The following is a 23,351-nucleotide window of genomic DNA, read 5'->3' as shown; positions in this document are numbered from 1 at the left end:
GCCTTCCACTGTAAGTGCAATGTGAGAGGAGACATGAATATGTTTATCTCAAAATGAGAAATAAAATAAATGTTTCTATTACTGCTCAATGATATAAACATTAGGCTGAAGAGACCAGCTTGGGGATGAAAGAAAGAATGATAGAGGATGAATTTCTATGTGGACATAGAAAAATGAAAACCCCTTTAAATTTTTGGCAACAAAGGTGTAATGAATATTTATGTCATAAATAAATGGAGAATTAAAAAACTATAATTTTTATTATAATTAATAGAAGGGTTACAATTATATTCTCCAGATAGTTGCATTACTTCACACATATTGATACCCCTTCTCATGTTTTTCTCCGCATATCCCACCCCTCACCTCCCTCCCCTCATCTTTTTTCCCTCCTTCCCTTTCATTTTTCAAATAAACAAATAATCATATACACAATATAACAGATAACAAGATAAGATACTGTAACAATATGACAATAACCAAGGTACAACAAAAGAGATGAGAAAAAACCTAGTACATTAAGAACAACAATCGCACATTATATGGCTCTTATTTCCATATCCTGGAGATCCTTTCATTTAGCCTCATCCTATATGGCCTTATGTATCTAGGTTTTGAGCTATTGTAATCCTCTGCTAGAAGAGTCCTAGGGTGTACTAATTATTACAAATAAGGAAACTGTGGAGCCTATGTTTCTTTGAGTCTGGCTTACTTCACTTAATATGATTTTTTCCAATTCTTTCTATTTCCTTACAAATGGGGTGATCTTGTTCTTTCTGATGGCAGCATAGAATTCCATTGTGTATTAATACCACATCTTGTTGATACTATCATCTACTGAGGGTCATCTGGGTTGGTTCCATATCTTTGCTATGGTAAACAGTGCTAGTGGATTTAGTATGTCCTTGTTTTTGGATGAATGGCTAAATCCCAATTAGTGGAATTTCTGGGTCATAGGGGAGCCCTATGTTTAGTCTTTTGAGGAACCACCATACTGTTTTTCATAGTGGCTGAACAAATTTACCCTCCCACCAACAGTGTAGTAGTGATCCCTCCTGGTCACATCCCCACTAGCATCTGTTGTTATTAGATTTCTTGATAACAGCCATTCGAACTGAAATGAGATGGAATCTCAGAGTTGTTTTGATTTGTATTTCCTTTATGGTCAAGATGTCGAACAGAATATTTCTTCATGGGTCATTCTTATTTCTTCTTCAGAGAATTTTCTCTTTAAGTCTTTGGCCCATCTTTTCATGGAATGTCTTTTTCTTTGAAGATTTGTTTTGGAGAGAGTCAATTTTTTTAGCTGTACCTATATTTTAAATATGAGGCCTTTGTCTGTTGTATGGCTAGTGAAGATATTCTATTTACCTTCCTAGCTATGTTCTTTTCCATACAAAACCTCTGTAGCTTAATGCAGTCCCATTTGTCCAAACTTTCTTTTATTTGTTGTGATTCTGGGTCTTTATTAAAAAAGTTTTGACCCATGCCAAGGAGACCCAGTGTATCTCCTATTCCTTCTTGTAAAGTTTTCAGTGTATCTGCTTTTACCTTGAGGTCTTTGATCCATTTGTAGTCACTCTTGGTGCAGGGTGACATAGAAGGATCCAACATTAGTTTTCTGCAGGTGTTTAACCAGTTCTGCCAGGACCACTTGTAGAGGCTGTATTTCTTTCATTATATTTTTGTGGCTTCCTTATCAAAGATTAGGTGGCCATAGGTCTGTCAGTTGATTTCTGGGTCTTCAGTTCTATCCACTGGTCTTCAGGCCTGTTCTTGTGTGAATACCACGCTGTTTTGGTTACTCTAACTCTGTAATAGAGTCTATAGTTTGGTATTGAAATTCCTCCTGCACTGTTCTTAAGTAACTATAATTTTTAAATCCACAAATTAATTTAAATAGCAAATCAATTCATCAGAAAGTTATTTGAGTCTGAAAATTATATAAACTCAAGAAATCAGCTTCAAAAAGCTTACTATGCATATGTGTGTGTGTGTGTGTGTGTGTGTGTGTGTGTGTGTGTGTGTGTGTGCTAATACTGAGAGTTGAACTCAAGTCTAGGCACTGTCCCTGAGTGTTTGTGCTCAAGGCTACCACTCTACCATATGAACCACCATTCCATTTTCAGCTTTTTGGTATTTAATTGGAAATGAATCTCACAGACTTGCCTGCCGAAGCTGGCTTCACACTGCAGTCCTCAGATCTCTGTCTCTTATGTAGTTAAGATTATGGGAGTGAGCCAACGTGGTGCCAGGCTACTCTTTGTTAAAATTTTAACAAAGAAAAACTGACAGAATTTTCATCATAATTGCTATGAGCGGAAGAAACTCATCAGTAAAAATACTCTTTAAACAAGTGTTATGCAGTGGACTGAACTATGACCCGTTGTTGGTAGCCCTCATAAAATTTACCTTAAAATAGATTAGTGAGGGACTGGGAGTTTGGCATAGAGGTAGAGTGCTTGCCTAGCATGCACGAAGACGCGGGTTCAATTCCTCAGAACCACATACGTAGAAAAAAGCTGGAAGTGGTGCTGAGGCTCAAGTGGTAGAGCTCTACCCTTGAGAAAGTACAAGGACAGTCCTCAGGCACTGAGTTCAAGCCCAGGACTGGCAAAAAAATAATAGATTAGTGATACAAATCAAAAAGTAAACTAAAATTCTAAAAATAAAGTGAGAGGAATTATTTTTGACTTTTTAGGAAATCATGACCTCTCCCTAAGGAGTCCAGAAATATTTTTTTTTGCTTTGTGAGGAACCCATTATGAAAATGTAGGTACAAACGTTTGTACCACAGGAAAATAAATTTCCAGAAGCTATTAAAATATAACTCATAATATTTCATAAATAAAATGGATATTCTGAAGTTTAGAAAACAGTACATACTTACATTTATTACCTACCACAAGATAAAAAAATGGTATATTTTGGTATACTATGTGTTCCTCTTCTGTGTAAATAAGATTTTGTTTTGTTTTGTTCTCTCTTTAACACTTTCTCCATAATGTCCAAATCTCAGGTCTTCTTTCAAACCTCCCAGAAAATACAATGGGAATTGAGGGGAGCTGGGTTCTGGGTCACAACATGAAGCCCCTAGATAGTTCTTAAAGACAAACTGGGATTGGTGTCTTTTTACTTCAAAGGCAAACAATAAAACAGCAGAATAAATCAGCCCTCAGAAACTTGTGTGGCCTTGGAAGGGGTAGCAGAGGATCTAGATGACACACTTATTTGTAGAAAAAAGGAAAAGTCACACCAATCACTACACACACATGAGTGTTTTTTTACCAACACCAAAACTCTTGTTCCTGGTAAGAAAGCATTTGTGCATGAAGAACATAAGTAGAGGAACAGAAGAATTAAGACTTTCAGGAGGGAAAATGGAGGCAAGAATTCATTGTATGTACCACAGAATTGAGACATGCAAGGAGTGGTTCTGAAGTGAGCAGTTGCTCTGATTCTACATCAATGAAGAGTTGGGTATTTCTTTTATTTTTCATATATTTTTATTGTAATTAATAGAAGGGTTACATGATATTTGCCAGACAGAAGGTGCATTAATTCACATACATTGATATCCTTCCACATGTCTTGGTCCCCATTACCCTCCCCCCAACCCCCCTCTTAGTTTTCCCCCCTTCCCTGTCTAATTTCAAGTAACCAAATACAAATGTATCCAATATATCAGATAACAAAGTGAGATATTGTGACAATATGAGATAACAAAGGAACAGCAAAAGACATGAGAGATAACATAGCACCTTAAGGACAGCAATCATTCGTTATATAGAGGTCCATTCAATTACCTTCATACTATATGGCCTTATGTATGAAGTTTTTGCTCTATTGCAAATCTTTGTTATTAGAGCCCAAGGTTTCTACTGGTTATGATGAATGAAGGAAACTATTGAGCCTAAGTTCCTTTGATTCTGGCTTACTTTGCTTAATATGATTTTTTCTAAGTCTTTCCATTTCCTAACAAATGGGGCAATGTCATTCTTTCTGACAGCAGCATAGAATTCCATTGTGTGCAAATACCACAACTTGTTGATCCACTCTTCAACCGAGGGACATCTAGGTTGGTTCCATATCTTTGCTATGGTGAATAATGCTGCAATGAACATTGATGTGCTAGTGGATTTAGTATGCCCTAGTTTCTGGATGGTTGGGTAAATGCCAACTAGTGGAATTGCTGGGTCATAGGGAAGCTCTATGTTTAGCCTTTTGAGGCACTGCCATACTGCTTTCCATAATGGTTGAATGAGTTTGCACTCCCACCAACAGTGTAGTAGTGATCCCTCCTGGCCACATCCCCTTCAGCATCTGTTGTTACTAGTTTTCCTGATCCTGGCCATTCTAACTGGAGTGAGGTGGAATCTTAGAGTTGTTTTGATTTGCATTTCTTTTATGACCAGAGATGTTGAGCATTTCTTCATGTGTCTAAAGGCCATTTTTGTTTCTTCTTCAGAGAAGACTCTCTTTAAGTCTTTGGCCCATTTTTTAATGGGATGGTTGTTACTTTGGAGGTTAGTTTTGGAGTGATTCAATTTTTTGAGTTGTTGATATATTTTAGATATGAGGCCTTTGTCCGTTGTGTGGTTGGTGAAGATCTTCTCCCACTCTGTAGGCTTCCTAATTAGTTTACAAGCTATGCCCTTTTGCCATACAAAAGCTCTGCAGTTTAATGCAGTCCCACTTATCCAGTCTTTCTCTGATTTGTTGAGATTCTTGGTCTTTATTAAGAAAGTTTTGACCTGTGCCAAGGAGGCCTAGTGTATCTCCTATTCCTTCTTGTAAAGTTTTAGTGTGTCAGCTTTTACCTCCAGGTCTTTGATCCATTTGGAGTTATTGCTAGTGCAGGGTGAAAAAGAAGGATCCAACTTTTAGTTTTCTGCATGTGCTTAACCAGTTCTGCCAGCACAACTTGTTGAGGCTATCTTCCTTCCATTGTATTTTTTTGGCTCCCTTGTCAAAGATTAGGTGGCCATAGGCCTGTGGTTTAATATCTGCGTCCTCAGTTCTATTCCATTGGTCTTCAGGCCTGTTCTTGTACCAGTAACAAGCTGTTTTGATAATTATTGCTCTGTAATAGAGTCTAAAGTTTGGTATTGAAATTCCTCCTACGCTGTTCTTTCTGCTAAGAAGTGTTTTTGCTATATGGGGTCTTTTATTATTCCATATGAAATTTTGGATTGCCTCTTCTATTTCTTTAAAGAATGCCATTGGGATATTGATGGGTATTGCGTTGAATTTGTAGATAGCCCTTGGCAAGATTGTCGTTTTCATGATGTTGATTCTTCCAATCCAGGAGCATGGGAGGTTTTTCCATTTCCTTATTTCTGTTTTAATTTCCTTTTTCAGGGTTTTAAAGTTTTCATCAAAAAGGTTCTTTACATTCTTAGTTAAGCTAATTGCTAGGTACTTTATTTTCTTTGAGGCTATTGCAAAAGGAGTTGCTTTCCTGATTGTTGCCTTGTTCCTCTCACTGTTGTTGTAAAGGAAGGCAGTTGATTTTTGAGGGTTAATTTTATACCCTGCTACCCTTCCAAAGTTTTGAATCAGCTCAAGGAGCTTAGAAGTAGAGTCTATAGGATTCTTTAAATACAGAATCATGTCATCTGCAAAGAGGGATAGTTTTATTTCCTCTTTCCCTACTTGGATCCCCTTTATGCTTGCTTCTTGCCTTATTGCACTGGCTAGGAATTCTAGTACTATGTTAAAGAGGAGTGGAGAGAGTGGGCATCCTTGTCTCATTCCTGATTTTAGAGGGAATGTCTTTAGCTTTTCGCCATTAAGTATAATACTAGCTGTGGGTTTGTCATACACAGCCTTTGTTATATTGAGGAATTTTCCCTGGATTCCTAGTTTCTCCAGAGCTTTTAACATAAAGGGGTGTTGGATCTTGTCAAATGACTTTTCCGCATCTATTGAGACAATCATGTGATTTTTGTCCCTGCTCCTGTTGATGTGTTGAATTATATTAATTGATTTGCGTATGTTGAACCAGCTTTGCCTCCCTGTGATGAATCCAGTTTGATCATAGTGTATAATTTTTTTGATGAGTTGTTGTAGACGGTTAGCCAGTATTTTGTTGGGAAGTTTTGCATCGATGTTCATCAAAGAAATAGGTTGATAGTTCTCTTTCTTTGATGGATTTCTGTCTGGTTTGGGGATGAGGGTTATACTGGCTTCATAGAATGAGTTTGGTAAAGAACTTTCATTTTCAATTTCGTTGAAGAGCTTGAAGGTATTGGTGTGAGTTCTGCTTTGAAGAACTCATAGAATTCAGTGGTGAATCTATCTGGCCCTGCGCTTTTCTTAGGTGGAAGGTCTCTTATTGCCATTTCTATTTCAGTGCTTGAAATAGGCCTGTTGAGTGGGTCAGTTCTTCTTGGTTCAGTGTGGGTATATTAATATGGCTAGGAATTCATCCATTTCTTCTAGATTCTCAAATTTGTTGGCATAAAGGTTTGAGAAATATTCCCTCATGATACTATGTATCTTGGTAATTTCTTTCATGATATTACCATTTTCTTCTGTGATTTTGTTTATTTCGGTATGCTCTCTTCTTTTTTTGGTAAGGTTTGCTAAGGGTTTGTCAATTTTGTTAATTCTTTCAAAGAACCAACTCCTTGTTTTGTTGATTCTTTCTATAGTTTTTTTGGATTCCAAATCATTTAATTCTGCTGTGATTTTAATAATTTCCTTCCTTCTACTGGGATTAGGGTTGGTTTGTTGCTCTTTTTCCAGGAGCTTAAGGTGACACATTAACTTGTTGGTTTGCGAGTTTCCAACTTGTTGTTGTAGGCACTCAGAGCTATAAATTTTCCTTTGAGTACTGCCTTTGTCGTGTCCCAAAGGAGCTGATATTTTGTGTGCTCCTTATTGTTAAATTTCATAAACTGTTGGATTTCTGTTCTGATCTCTTCGATGACCCATTGGTGATTCAACAATGTGTTGTTTAATCTCCATGAGTTACAAGGTTTTCGTTGGTGGAGATGTGTGTTCAGTTCCAATTTGATGCCTTTGTGGTCTGAGAGCATGCAGGGAATGATTTCAGTGTTTCTGAATCTGTCCAGGTTTGTTTTATGGCCTAAAATGTGCTCTATTTTGGAAAATGTTCCATGTGCTGCTGAAAAAATCGTATATTGTGTTGTTGCTGGGTGGAATATTCTGCAGATGTCTGTTAGATCTAGTTGGTCTATATAGTTGTTCAGTTCTAAGGTTTTTCTGTTGAGTTTTTGCCTTGTTGATCTGTCCATAGGTGAGAGTGGTGGGTTAAAGTCACCAACAATCACTGTGTTTCAATCTATGTATGGTTTCAGTGAAAGTAAAGTTTACTTGATGAATATCGGAGGTTCAGGATTAGGTGTGGAGATATTTAAGATGGTTATGTCGTCTTGGAGGAAAGCCCTTTAGTAGTATGTAGTAACCTTTTTTGTCTTTTCTTACTAATTTTAGTTTGAAGTCTATTTTATCTGATATGAGGATGGCAACTCCAGCCTCTTTATGGGGGCCGTTAGCTTGATAGAGCTTATTCTAACAGCTCACTTTCAAAAAATGTTTGTTTTTTGGGGTAAGATGTGTCTCTTGAAGACAGCAGAATGATGGATTTTGCTTTTTGATCCAACTAGACAGTCCATGCTGTTCAATGGAGAGATAAATCCATTGATATTGAGCTTTAGGATTGAGAGATATTTATTTGTTCCTACCATTTTTAAAAGCTTTTATTAGGGCCTGTGTCTTGACGTTCTTGTGGTCCTTATATGGTATGCTGTTTAGTTGCCATTTCTTTCCCTGTATTGCATTTATTTTGGTTTTGTATGTGTAGAACATCTTTGAGAATTCTCTGTAGTGTTGGTTTTGTTGCTACATATTGTTGCAGCTTTTCCCTGGAATTGAATGTTTTTATTGTTCCCTCAGTTATGAATGAGAGTTTAGCTGGGTACAGTATTCTTGGTTGGTAATTTTTTGATTTAAGGGCATGACATATATGCTTCCAGACACTTCTTGCTTGCATCATCTCTGCTGAGAAATCTGGGTTTATTCTGATTGGTTTGCCTTTATAGGTTACTGATCCCTTTTCCCTGGCTGCCTTTAGGATCCTTTCTTTGGTTTCTATTGATCCAGTTCAGATTACAATGTGGCAGTGGGATGTTCTTTTCTGGTCAGGTCTGTTTGGGGTGCTAAAAGCTTCTTGTATGTGGATGGGCCTGCCCTTCTGGATATTTGGGAAATTCTCTGAGATGATTCCTTGAAGTATATTTCCAATACCATTGACCTCTTTCTCCAGACCCTCCTCAATACCAATTAGCCTTAAATTAGGCTTCCTAATTGTATCTTAGACCTCCTGAAGCGCTCTCTCATATTTTCTAGATTTGGATTGACTCATTTTCTGTTCTTTCTCCATAACAACTAAATTATCTTCAGCCCCAGAAATTTTCTCTTCTGCATTGTTGAACCTGCTATCAAAGCTATCTACTTTATTTTTCATCTCCCTTGCTTCTAATTGCTCATTTTTGATGCCTTGTGTCTCTTCTTTTAGATCATGTAAGGATTTCTTTAGCTCCTTGATTTCCATTTGAGTGGTTTGCTCAGTAGCTTTATTCTCTTTGGACATTTGCTGGAGTTCAGTCACCTTTTTGTTTGTGGTTTCTATGAATTCATCCAGTTTTCTTTGAAAAACCTTTATTATGGCCTCCTTTATGGCTTCTCCTTTTTCACTTATCACCTTGTTTATGGTTTCCTCTTGTTTAACTATGGCTTCCTCCTTTATCTCTTTCTTTATGTTTTCACATTTTTCATTAAAGATGTTTATCAATTGCATTTGTAAAGCACTTGGAAGACTCTCCTGTAGGTTTGCCAGTGACTGTTCCATTGTCTGTTTATATTGGGTGGGGGATGTTGTTTCTTGATTTGACATTTTTCTTGAGTTTCTTAGTCTGCCCATTTGAAAATGGGAGCACGATTAATAGTAAACATGATTACAGTTTTTCAGATGTAACCAATCTCGACCTCTTTAGCTGGCAGAGACTAGATGTTCACAATTTTTGATTGGTATTATCACTCTTTCTTTTTGTATACTTACAGACCAATCTAATACAACCACTGGTCACCGATTTATGACCAAAACAATAAGCCTCTCAATCCAATATCTATTGTATTTAAGCCCCTCTGGTGCTAGAGTATCATTGAACATCTAGATATACAGTATTGCTCAACAGTCATCAAGTGTAGATCCATGCATTACAAGGGTTGAAAGATGAATGGAGGACCAGAGATAGAAAAATAGTATGAGAGAGATCAGGGGTGGTAAAGAGGAATAACGTAGGAGTGTAAGATTATTATAGTAATGAAGAAAAGTTATAGCGTAAGGATAAGTTGATTAGCAGGTAGCGTATTTGAGTACAAAGTTTGGAAAGTATTAGATAAAACTTATGAAAGTAAGAAGGGTAATAAGAAGAATATATCGAGAAAAGAAGCAAGTAAATATAGGAGATTTCAATGATGGAAAATTTTTAAATAAAGAAAGAAAAAAAAGGAAAGTAAGACAACAACAAGCACAAAAAAAAAAGCATACAGAACAAAAAAACAGAGAAACAAAAAAGAAAAACAAAAAAAGCAAAAAGAGCAACAACAAAAAAATCAATCAGAAAAAAAAAAAAGAAAAGAGAAAGAAAATGGTGGGGGGAGTTTCCTCACTATTGTGAGATCTTACTTAAGAAATACTAGGGTTGAGACCAGGAGATTAAAAAGCAGTTGACTGTATCAATGTAGATATCATTTGTATTCAGACTGTACCCAGAGCTGTCACTATGTTTCCAGGAACAACCACAGTGACAGAGGGATGCAGGAGAGAAAAGAGGAAAAAAAAGTGTAGGTAGGATGGTAAAGATAAAATATGAACACCTATAAATGCAAATGAAAGAAGGGGTAGAAGAAAAAAAAAGAAAAAAAACCCAAACAAAGAAAAAGAACAACAACAACAAAAGAAGAATTTTTAAAAAAAGGGTCTTCTTCAGGATATTTGGGGGGGCAGGATAGGAAACTTGTGTCTCCACTAAATTCGGGATCTAAACAGTTCAGAAAGTCTTTTTCTCTTGTGATTTGGCTATGAGGTTTTTCAGATCTGATTGTTTGGGAAAAAGAAGCTGAAAGATTGGCGGGCGGGTTTTGTTTACCAGGCTTGTGGCTGGCACAGGGGATGGACTTCAGCAGCTTTGGGGCCGGATTTCCGGCCAAGGGATCTCTGGGAAATCCTTTGCCAGTAAGAAAGATGGTGTCGCCAGCACCACCTCTCAGGTTCCTATTGCTTTAGCCTGGGTCATTGCCAGTAGTTAAGATGGAGCTGTGCTCAGCTTGTGGGGGAGGGGCTCCCTCCCAATGCCGATCCACGAGTAGAAGTGGAAACTTCTTGGTGGTACTCACAAATTGCTGGATTCTCTGGCTCCGTGAAGCTGGCAGGTCCGTGCACAGCCGGGTGTTGGCTCTGGGCTCCCGCAGGCTCTGTGTGGCTCTGTCTGCAGCCAGTGGGTGAAGGCACCAAGAAGCACTGCTGCTCAGATTCAGAAGAGCCGCTTTGTCTCCGGGGCCACTCTGAGCGCCTGGAACTGGTCCCCGCTGTCTTCTTTGTGCCGGATTTCTGCCTTTTTCCTCTGTGACTGAGATCTGTGTGTCACTAAAGCTTACTTAGGCTCGATTTGAGGTATGTACTGTCCCCTACGCTGCCAAAACTGGTATCTTGGCGAGAGCTCAGAAAGACTCCAACTGAACCGCCGCAATCTTTCTGCGCCATTTCCAGAGTTGGGTATTTCTGTATGATTTCTAAGGAATGACAAGGTCTTAGTGCCTGGTTTTTCTTCTTGATCTCTTCCACCTTTGGGAATCCAATTCTGTGGGAAAATGTGATTTGCTTGTTAGTTTTGAGCTCTCCATAAGTGTTCTCCAAGTTTCTGAAATACAGTAAGTCAGTTGCATTCATGTTTGGCTGATGGAGACTTACAGGGATCTTGGTGTTTTCTCTCCTTAGCGTTTTGCTTGCCTCCTCACCAGGCCTGAAGTGGACCTGGAGGTCTTCCCAAGGCCTTACAATCAACCCTTGGGTCTAATGAGTAACTAGCCACCAGGGCAGTCAGTAGCCTGCTTGCCAGCCCCAGTGAACAGCTTCACTGCTTTTTTTTCCTAATCTCAATTTATTTTATGTATATATAAAATAATCTTTAGAAATTATATATATTTATAAATATATTATATACTCTATATTATATATAATAAATTGAGATTAAGAGAAAAAAAGCACACAATATATATGCACCCAATAGTTGGCTTGGGTATTTTGAGTGGAAATTTCCAGATCTGCATTACACATAGGACTATATACTTAGAAAGGTGGGTTTTTTTTTTTGCTATATTTAGTAATTGATAACTTCCTTTTCACTAACTTTGCAGAACATTTCAGCTTAAAATCACCATATGAATATCAGTAATTTTTCTTCATAACAAAGAGGTTGGGAAGAATATCAGGCAAACAATCTGTCAAAGAAATTAAGAATAGGTTGAAAGTAAGGTTAAGAATAAACCTGAGGAGATGAAAGACCTTTATGAATGTAACCTATAAAATGAAAGCTATAAAAATCTTAGAGGAAAAAACACTAAAGAATACCTGTTACAAATAAAATTTTGAAAGGCACTAAACATACACATTGGGAAAAAAAGAGACAGCCTTTTTAACTGATAATATTTGAAAAACTGGGTACCCAATTGCAAAAACTGTAAATATACATACTTCTATTTCTCTGTACAAAAAACAATTAAAAATAGATAAAAGATTTTAAATTGAGACCTGAATCTTTAAAAACACGATAGGAAAACACAAGTCCTGGAACCAGTTGAAGTCCTAACACCACTTTTCTCAAGAGGACTCCAACGGTTCAGGAAATGAGAATAAGAGTTGACAACTAGCACTTCATCAAATCTGTCAACTGGTGCAGAGCAAAGAAAGCAATTACCAAATGCAGAAACCTATGGAATGAAAGAAATTCTTTGCCAACTATTCACCACATAAATGATTATTATCCAAAAGTGATTATTATATAGAGAAAAATATTTCTGAAAACATATATAATTTAATTGTATATTTTTATATATTATGTAATCAGGAAAGTGTTTCTGAATACATATTTTACATTTCTGAATATAGTTCAGAAATTAAACACCGAGGAACACATAAGCCAATCAATGTGTGAATAAACTGAGTAGACAGTTTTCAAAGTAAGTACAAATGACCAATGAATAGATGAAATGTTCAACATCTTTAGCAAAAGAAAATGAGAATCAAAACAACACTGAGATTTCATTTTGTCTCAGTCCAATGTCTGTCCTCAAGAAAGCAAAACCAAACGCTGGGACTGTTCCAGGAGAAGCAAATCTTTAGACAGTGTGTATTATGTATACTATGGAAATTAGTGTAGGTATGATGGAAAGTAATTTGGAGACTCATCAAAAACGAATAATACAAGTACTGTAAGTTCCCAAACATGTTGGATCCTTTCCTTTAACCAGAAAGCTTCTGTCTTTTCACCCATTTCCATAATCTTTTTAAAAATAGTATAATAGGCAGAGCACTGGTGGCTCAAGCCTGTGATCTTAGTCACTAGGGAGGCAGAGATCCAAGGATCTTGTTTTGAAGCCAGTATGGACAGAAAAGTCTGTGAAATGCTCTTCTCCAGTTAACCACCAATAAAAACAGAAATGAAGCTGTTGAAGCTTCATTGCTATAATATTAGGACTGAGTACAAAGAAGCTTAGGGACAGCATGCTGGCCTTTAGTTCAAGCCCTACACTCACACATACACACATATACACACACTCACACATATACATATGTAATTTTTATTTTTATAAACATAGAAATATGTATGTTTATATAGAATATTTATTTAAATATGTAAGTTTATTATATATATAAACAATTCATTATTTCTGGTTTGTGCCATTTCTCCATTTCCATTTCTCACTAGATTACCTATATACTCATGCTTAATTTTATCCTTTATTTAACAAATACAGTTTTTGTTTTATATTTCATTGAGCTGCTACAGCAGTTTCTAGGTGCATTTCATTTTTTAAATTTTTTTTCATATTTTTATTGTAATTAATAGAAGGGTTACATGATATTTTCCAGATAGGAGGTGCATTAATTCACATACATTGATACCCCTTCACATGTCTAGGTGAAAGACTTTAATTTGTTAAAGTCTCCCTTTAAATTATATTATCCCATTTGGTATATAATGCAAACCCCTTTTTATCTTCTGATATATTTCCACTGTTAATATAGTTACATTATTTCTATATGTGTATAGACAAAAAATACACTATAACCATTTAATTTTAAAGTTATACTATATATACATTTGCTAAAAGCTATCATTTTAATATTTTCCACTTTTTAATTAAAGAATTTATTAATATTGATTTTACATCTTATTTCAAATGATGTGTTTAACAAACAAGTATTCAAGAAGGGACTCTCTATATACAATCACTGGCACTTAGATTTTAGAACACAATCAAAATTAGGCTGAGGGTTTGTATGTCATAGATACATATTAATCTATGTAATAAAACATTATGTCTATAGAGTCATAAGTTTTTACGTCTATGTAGTTGTGTTTATATTTCCAGTACCATGTCCATAGCATTGGGTATGCAACCTTTGAGTCCTCGCTCTTGTACTGTTTGGATCTAATAGCCATATATTAAGGATACCATGAGCCTTTTGTTCCTTTGGTCTTGATTTCTCTCATTCAACATAATTCACTCTAGATTCATCCACTTCCCTGCAGATGCCATTATTTTATCTTGTCTGTTGGCTATGTAAAATTCCATTGTACGTAAATATTACATTATCCATTCATCTGCAGTAGGGCATCCGGATTGTATCCATTGACTAGCTATTGTAAATAGTGCAGAGATAAACAAAGCTGAGCATGTTTCTTGATCATATCTTGGGTTATGATGTTCAGGGTAGATGCCCAGAAGTGGTATGGCAGGATCGTAGGGAAGGTCTATTTTCAGTTCTTCAAGAAACCTCCACACTGCTTTCCAGAATGGCTGAACTAGCTTACAATCCCACCAGCAGTGCAGTAGGGTTCCTTTTTCTCTACAACCCTGTCAGTATCTGTCATTGTCTGAGTTCAAAATCTTGGCTATTCTTGTTGGGGTAAGGTGGTATCTTAGGGTTGCTTTTATTTGCATTTCCTTTATGACCATGGATGATGAACATTTTCTCATATGCTTTTCTGCCATTTTAATCTCTTCTTTTGATAAGTCTCTCTTTAGTTCCTTTGCCCATTTAGTGAATGGTTTGTTGGGTTCAGGGTGGGGGGTTAGTTTCTTGAGTTTCCTGTATATACTGGATATTAAGCATTTGGTGTATTATTGGTAAATTATCTTTTCCTAGTTGGTTGGCTGTCTCTCTACTTTTGTGGCTGTACTTTTATTGGTGCAGAAACTTTTTATTTTTAGGTAGTCCCATTTATCAAGTCTCTCTCCAATCTGTTGTGACCCTGGGATTCTGTCCAGGAATCTTTTGCCTGTGCCTATGAGTTCCAGTGTCTGTCCAAACCTGTCATATAGCAGTTTCATGGTTTCCTGTCTGATATTGAGGTCTTTGATCCATTTTGAGTTAATGCTTGTGCATGGTGAAAGACTAAGGTCAATTTTTAGTTTTTTGCATGTGGCTGCCTAGCTTTGCCAGCACCAATAATTGAATAGACTGTGTTTGTTCCACTGTATATCTTTGGCTCCTTTGTCAAATACAAGTTGACTATAGGAATATGGTTCTATTTCTGGACCTTCTAGTCTGTTGCCATGATCTTCTGGTCTATTTTTGTGCCAGTACCATGCTGTTTTTGCTATTATGGCTCTATAGCAGAGTTTGAAGTCTGGTATTGTAATACCACCAGCATTGCTCTTTTTGCCTAGAATTGTTTTGGCTATTCTAGGTCTTTTCTTATTCCATATGAACCTTTGGATTGTACCTTCTATTCCAGTAAAGAATGTCTTTGGGAATTTGTATATCAATTTTGGCAGTATAGCCATTTTCACTATATTGGTTCTCCCTATCAATAAGCATGGGTTGTCTGTCCATTTCCTAGTGTTCTTTTAATTTCTTTTGTTAGGCTTTTATAGTTTTCATTAAATAATTCCTTTTCATCTTTGGTTAAGTTAATTCCTAAGTATTTTATTCTTTTCGGGGCTATTGCAAATAGGATCATTTTCTGTTTGTGTGTTATTGGTGTACAAGAAGGCTACTGACTTCTGAAGGTTAATTTTGTATCCTGCCACTTTGCTAAAGTAGTTTATTAATTCTAGGACTTTGGGAGTGGAGCTTATTGGGTCACTCAAGTAGAGGTTCATGTCATCTGCAAATAGGGATGGTTTAATTTCTTCTTTCCCTAGATGGTTTCCTTTCATGTCCTTCTCTTGCCTTATTGCTCTGGCTAAGGGTTCCAGCACTATATCGAAGAGAATTGGAGTGAGTGGGCATCCCTGTCTAGTTCCTGATTTTAAGGTGAATGGTTCCAGTCTTTCACCATTTAGTATAATACTGGCTGTAGGTTTTTCATATATGGCTTTAATTATTTTAAAGAATGTACTTCTTATTCCTATTTTTTCTAGTGCTTCCAGCATGGATGGATGTTGTATTTTGTCAAATGCCTTCTCCGCATCCAGAGAAATTATCATATGATTCTTATCCTTAGCTCTATTGATATGATGTATTACATTGATTGATTTGCAAATGTTAAACCAGCCTTGCATCTGTGGGATAAAGCCTACTTGATCGTAGTGTATAATTTTTTAATTTGTTGCTGGATTCTGTTGGCTAGTATTTTATTGAGGAGTTTTGCGTCTGTGTTCAATAGACAGATAGGTCTGTAGTTTTCTTTTTTTGTTGTTGGGTCTTTCCCTGGTTTGGGGTTGAGAGTAATATTAGCTTCATAAAATGAGTTTGGTATTGCTCCTTTTGCTTCTATTTCTCAGAAGAGTTTCAAGAGTATAGGTATTACTTCATCTTTAAATGTCTTGTAGAACTCTGCAGTGAAACCATCTGGACCTGGGAACAGAGCAGATTCTTGAGAATGTTGGATATAAGCTTTATCTGGATTTCTTTTCCAGTTTGTGTCCTTCTCCGTTGCTTCTTGAGTTTGTTGTTGTGGGTTTCTTAAGGTAGTTGACTCGTGGGATTCCCTGATTCTCTCTTTTTGTGGGAGAGAGCTAGGCTGGTCCCTATTGTCTTGGTGTCATCTTCTGACCTATATTTTCCACTTTTATTGTCAACATCTTTCACATAGACACACTGTCATTTGAAATGTTTTCAATCTAAAGAATATCCTTCAATATAATTTTTTGTACAACTAGTTTTCTAACAATAAACTTTTTCTTGTTTTTTTTCTGAAAACATACTTATTTTGCTTTTTTATTTTATTGTATTTTTTGCCCATCTTGGAGTTTGAACTCAGGGTCTGAGCACTGTCCTTGGGTTTTTCTCAAGACTAGAGATTTATCATTTAAGCCACAGACCATTTCTGGCTTTTTTGTATATATGTGGTACTAATAGATCAAACCCACGTCTTCGTGCATGCTAGGCAAGCACTGTGCCACTAGGCCAACTCCTGGCCCTTGCCTTTGTTATTGAAGGACATTTTCATCAGATACAAAAAAATCTAGGTGTAAGATTTGTTTTCTTTGGATTTTTTGTTTATTTTATCAATCCATATTTTCTTCTGTCTTGCATTATTTCTGGTATCTTATTTTTTTTTCATTTTCAGCAGATATAAAAATCTAAGTTTGGAGCTGCGCAGTATATTCATTTTCATTCCTAAATAGTGCTTGCTTGCTTTTCTTTTTTTATTTGTGTACAAATTTTATTTTTATGGAGAATAAAAGATAAATCTGCAATATGCCACATTCTTGCTCACTCTTTCTGTTAAAGAACTAAAATTCACATTGTAACATATACATTTCAAAAAACAGCTTAAGTTAACATAATTTATGCTCTCAGAAAATTTTGAAATAAATGTTTTAGATTGAAAAGTGAAAATATTCCAAATGTCTTAAATAAGAATTTAAAGAAATGAAGATAAGTTCAGGTACAATGGAGAGTATGATGGAATATCCACAATTACTTGTAATGGTGAAGAGCAAAAGCTTTGGGGTCAACATTGTTTACAAATGGCTCATGATGAGAACAAGATTCATCTGCAATTGGTGAGGAGTGGAAACAGCCAGATCTAAGATTTGTAGAACACAATGGAAGATAAGCGTCAATATTTTTTTTCTGATTTCTAATGTCAAGATCACCATATTTCAAAGAAGAAATATGCTAGTTTGGGATATTTCAGGGCCTCAGATGATTTTCTGGATGAATTGACTACATTATTCCAAGCCACTATTACTCTTAGTTGGGCTACTATATGGATGTTCTCGCAACTTCCCCATCCATTTTCCACTTAATATTTTTCAAAATCTTTTAAGGTTTATACCCTTTTTAAAATAGCAGCCTCATCACACCTCCAACTTCAAAAGGTCTGGCAATGTCTTTCCTGTGCAACCTTGTCAGAGAGTGCTTCAGCAAGAAGACTTTAGGCACTTGGGTTTCCTGATTCTGATGAGACTTCTTGAAGCTTTAAGATCTTTTTGCTTAGGGTTCTTTCAGTCTTGTGCCTTCTTTCTATTCTTTCCTTAGACCTCTAGTTAATTTTTCCAACACTAGTAATCCCAGGAAATCCTTTATTGCCTCTCCTCACATGTCACAAATTATTTTTTAGTTGGCTGAATATCTGGCTCTCCGTTTACCTTATAAGTTCTAAGAACCCACAGTGGGTAGCTATATATTTTATTATGAGGACTCTAAAACATTGAATATCACCATCCAAGTTATAGCCAATGCTTGTTAGGTAGTAATTGATGAGTCATGCTTAAATGCTATACATGACAAAGTTACTTCCAAGGAGATATCTAGAACTGGGCAAACTTAGTCACTATTAAAGAAGTATAAGTTGATCTAGTCTTTATGCTGTCCATCTAAGACCTACTTATTAAAATCTTTAAATGTTCAATGTTTACCTGTATAATGACATGCTTGAAATATTATTCAAGAGAACTATTCATGTATCTGTAATTAGAGTACAGTATATTTATCTGCTCATATTTGTTCATATCTGCAACATAAAAATGGAAACCCGCAGGGCCCGGGGTGTGGCCTAGTGATAGAGTGTTTGCTTTGCTTGCACAAAGCCCTAAGATTGATTCCTTGGTACCACCTACACAGAAAAAGATGGAATTGGTGCTGTGGCTCAAATGGTATAACACTAGCCTTGAGAAAACTCAAGGACAGTGTCCAGGCCCTGAGTTCAAGCCCTAGGACTTGCAAAAAAAAAAAATGGACACCTTCAAAATCCAATAGACAGGGATTATGTAAATATCAACAATCACTTACCAGCTTAGGTCATAAAACCTTTTTATTATATTGGTTTAAAAAAGCTTTCAATAAAATCATTTTGAAACTTTTAATGAAATGTTCTATTTTAGAAAGATAATGCAATCATACAAGAGAGGGTCAGTAGTTAACTTTTTTCCCTTTGGAGGAAAGAGAGGAAGAATCTTCAATGTATTAGTCATGGGATATTACTGTCATATCATGAACTATACTCCAATACTATTAGTGATCAAGTCAAAATAGAAAGATATATATGAACAGTTATTCTGAAAAATCCTGTATATACATAAATATCCATAGGTGAGGAAAGCTTTTTTGTAACCACCTTTATAACAAGCTGCAAAGGAGAAAAGTTAAAAAGAATGTCTGGAGTCTATTTAAAAGCTAAATTACCTTTCAGTTATATTGTGATATGTACCGATTTGATCAGTGCTGATTTGGTCTTCTAGTTAACAAGATGTTCAGTGATCCTTCTTTAAGTGCACAGTTTTCTCAATGGACAAAAGACATAGAGCATGCATAAGGTATACCAGCAGTATAATACTTTACAGTGTCCATAGATTTATTGGCTAGAAATGCAGATACACAGACTGGAGATAACAAAGACTAAATTAATAAGGGCTAAAATAAGAAAGAGAGGTATCAAATGTCCAAGAAAGATGGAAGAAAACAGACATAAATGTGGTTGCTAAATTGTGAGCAGTATCAGAACTGGTGGCATTTTCCATAGTTACAAACTTTTCCTGAAAATGCATGTCTTTTTTGATATCAGGGTATGTTACCTCAGATTTTAGAAATGAGTATGATGTGATCCCTTTTAATGAAATGGTAGGAAGTTGATATTGATACAGTTGATAAATGTTGTCAATTTCTAAAATCTTTAAATGTCTGTGTAGTTCTCCGAGACACTGGCAAACGGTCTATTAATAGTGACTGGAAGATCGAACACTCTGGAGCATTCAATTTGGCAGGAACTACCATCCATTATATAAGAAGAGGACTATGGGAGAAGATCTCCGCCAGAGGTCCTACTACAACACCTTTACACCTTCTGGTACGAGGGAAAGAATTAATGATACTTTATACAGTATCATTATTAACTTCTTTTAGAAACAATGTTGTATATTTCAATTGTCAGATAGATATTAAGTTAAGGAGTTAGTTTTGGGCTAGGAGTTTGGCCTAGTGGTAGAGTGCTTACCTAGCATGCACAAAGACCTGCGTTTGATTCCTCAATACCACATACATAAACATGTAGGAAGTGGTGCTGTGGCTCAAGTGGTAGAGCGTTAGCCTTGAGAAAGCCCAAGGACCTTGCTCAGACCCGGAGTTCAAGCCACAGAACTGTCAAGGAAAAAATAAAAAAAGTGAGATTTGAGATGTATTAAACTGTGTTTTAAATTATGATGCCCATTAATAGTAATTACTACAAGTAGAACAGGAGGTTTTCGGAAATAAGCTCAAAGAAGAGATGTATTTCCAATGATTCTTTTTCTTTTCCAGAAAGCGTTTGTCAACTAACCTGAATGCTTGTCTAAAAGAATTATATAATATACAAATAATGGCACTGCATGTACCTTTAACACGGACTTCATCTGAGTTTGTAGATGTCACTGGTAGTGTTATTTTGCCTGAGAAAGGAATGTGTAAATGTGTCCAACAGTGGTCACAACTTCCCAATTCTATTCTCTCATCTTTGTTAATGGAATCCTGTGAAGAATTATGGAAATTTGAATGTTTGGCCTGATAACTTTTTTATTGTTTGAATAATGTATAGAGGGGTTATAGTTAAATTCACCAGGTAGTAGGTGAATTACTTCTCTCACACTGATACCCCTTCTCATGTTTTTGTCCCTATTTCCTTCTACCCACCTCCTCCCAATCATCTTGATTTCCCCCTTCCCTTTCCTATTTCAAATAAACAAATAAATGTACATACAATATACCAGGTAACAAAATCAGATACAGTAACAATTTGAGATTAACTAAATGACAAATAAAGGAGAAGAGAAATAACATAGTACATTAAGAACAACAATCACTGATAACTTTTTACCAAGTGGTAAAATATATTTTTCACTCTAATTTGAAGGAAAAGGATTAGAACAATGAGATTCTTCCCAGGGAGGAAGCAGGTCCAAGAGTCTGAAGTGAACTTGATAGGAAGTTAGCACAGATGCCACAGAAGACAAGAGATCAGCCATACAACTAGTGAAAGTCTAAAATCCAAACACTGCACTACTTCCAATCTGAAACACTGTGTGAATGTTTATTTGGATTTCGATATGTCACCATTTTTAATATCTCTGCACAATTTGAATTGAAATTTTCTCCACCTGCTGTTAAAGAGGGGCTATTATCTCACTTTGTTATCTGATATATCAGATATATTTATATTTGGTTATTTGAAATTGGATAGGGAAGGGGGGAAAACAAGAGGAGGGGTGCGGGTGGGGGGGGGAGGGAAATGGGGACCAACAGGTGGCAGGGTATCAATGTATGTGAATTCATGCACCTCCTATCTGGCAAATATCATGTAACCCTTCTATTAATTACAATAAAAATATATGAAAAAAAGAATGGGATGAGAAATTTCTAAATATCATCAATGTATAGCATGATGAATCACATTAAAATTATTAGATAAAGCAAAACAAAACAAGAAAGCCAGGGTAAACAACTGACATCTGGGTACAGATATTAGGAAGTTCATGGTTCAAGGCCCTTAAACTGTGAAAATTCCAGATTACAGGCATGCATATAATCCCAACTGTGTGGGGAGATATGGTACCAGCCTATCTCAAGAAAAATAGGAGCTCTTATTTTTAAAAAAAATGGCTTAAAACAAAGCAATAGCAATATGGTTCAATTAGTAAAATGTTTGCATAACTAGTTAAAACCTTGAGATTAAACTCTAATACATTTCAAAGTTTATAAAGGAAAATGGGTCAGGGGGAGTCATAAGAGGGTAGTAAAGGGGGTGAGTGTGAACAAAGAGAATGATTTGCTTAATGTGGAAATATCCCAGTATTATCCCTACATAAAATTAATATACACTAATAACACTTTAGAGTCATCCCATTAGCTTAGAAGATCTTTGTGTTTATGGAGTATAATCTCCAAAGTCTTCTATCTGTGTTACCTCAAAAATCATCTTTACTATCTTTTCTTTTTATATGAGTAGTAAGGCCACAGTTGTTATTATACTGTAGATACAGACTGAATCAAACAAACATGTCCACTATCATTTCTATACAGCCCAGATGGAAGTTATCTTACATATGTATTGGACTGTAGGATTCATATTGAAATAAAATGATCTGGAAAAGACAGACAGACAGGTAGGTAGATGAACAGAAAAGAAAGAAAGAAAGAAAGAAAGAAAGAAAGAAAGAAAGAAAGAAAGAAAGAAAGAAAGAAAGAAAGAGAAAGGAAGGAAGGAAGGAAGGAAGAGAGAGAGAAAGAAAGAGAGAAAGAAAGAGAGAAAGAAAGAAAGAAAGGAAAGATGGAGAGAGGAAAGAAGGAAGGAAGGAAAGCAAATGAATCAGAACCTGACCACATTCAAGCAAACACTTTCTTATGATGTATTAAGCTCACAGGTAAATAATCTCAGTCTTTTCAAAAGTAAGATCTCTTTAACATAGCAATATGATGCCATATTTCTGCTTTGAATTAGAGGTGTGCTCTATAAGTGGCAGTCATCTTAAGCATTATCTCCTTATTTTTTGGTTCCAAACTGAGGGTGTTCCACTTTAATTCAATCACTGGTCTCATTTCTCTCCTATAGGTGCTCCTGTTTCAAGATCAGAATTATGGTCTTCATTATGAATACACCATCCCATCAGACCCCATTCCAGACAATCAGAGCTCAAGAGCATCTGAACCTCTCTTCCTGTGGACACACTCAGGCTGGGAAGATTGTGATGCCACATGTGGAGGAGGTAAGATATTTAATACTTTACTTAATTTGTCTAAAGCAATAGTTCACCATGAATAACTAAGACAGAACCCAAATCTCTTAATTATAATTTCAAAATCTACAAAAGTTTGGAAATAGCTTTTTTGAGGACATATTCATAGGCTAGTCACAAAAACAACTTTGTAACAAAACCTGACTTGAACAACAGAAAGCTACTTCTAATCTTTCCATATGTCACTGACTATAATTACTCTTTCCAGATGCTCAAAAATCATACCTGTAATCCTAGCCACTCAAGAGGCTGAGATCTGAGCCTTTCAGTTCTAAACCAGCCACTAGACATTGTCTCCAATTAATCACCTAAAAGCAGAGGTGAAGCTCAAGTGAAAGAGCACCAGACTTGAGGCAAAAAGCTGAAGGTCAACACTCTGATCCTAAGTTCAAGCTCCAATACTTGCACACAGAAAAGGATTGCTCTTCCATTTTAGTGCATATATAGTATTTATCTGCAGTGTAGTAGTTTTAAATATATGTGGGCTCTATTATGTCTATAAAATCTTAAAGGTATACATGCTGAAATGCTTAGATCACAACAACTGTAGAGAAGGCTGGAAAGGCTGTGAGATTCTATTACCAATTAATCAGAAAAAAATATGGCTATAAGTATAGCTCAAGTAGTAGAATTCGATCCTACCAAGCACCAGGTTTAAACCCCAGTGCCACCAAAAGAGAAGAAGAGAGAAATACAAAATAATTAGCATATTATTGTATCAAAGTTGGTTAAATATTTGAGAGAATAAGCAAAGAGGGAAGAGTAGTGGGATGCTGCAAAGGCAAGAGGAGTTGGTAGTGATTGCTAAAAACGTTCATCAGAAAAGTTCTCAGTAAAAGTCACACTGAGTAAAAACTTTGAGGTGACTCTAGATG

The 23,351-nt window shown here is 36.1% G+C and overlaps 1 protein-coding gene across 1 annotated transcript in view; it reads left to right on the top strand.

Annotated features, from left to right (window-relative positions):
• Positions 1-23,351, top strand: part of Adamts19 (ADAM metallopeptidase with thrombospondin type 1 motif 19) — a 239,548-nt gene that overhangs the window by 164,188 nt on the left and 52,009 nt on the right. Inside the window, exons 17-18 of the mRNA XM_090331069.1 lie at positions 19,402-19,559; positions 22,293-22,446. Coding sequence (XP_090187195.1) covers positions 19,402-19,559; positions 22,293-22,446 — 312 coding nt within the window. The remainder of the gene's footprint in view (positions 1-19,401; positions 19,560-22,292; positions 22,447-23,351) is intronic.

The sequence above is a fragment of the Megascapheus bottae genome, chromosome 4, assembly GCF_031878675.1.
Source record: "Megascapheus bottae isolate mThoBot1 chromosome 4, mThoBot2.hap1, whole genome shotgun sequence".
Taxonomy (NCBI): domain Eukaryota; kingdom Metazoa; phylum Chordata; class Mammalia; order Rodentia; family Geomyidae; genus Megascapheus; species Megascapheus bottae.
The sequence above is the reverse complement of the archived record's forward strand: the minus strand, read 5'-3'. Positions and strand labels throughout refer to the sequence as shown.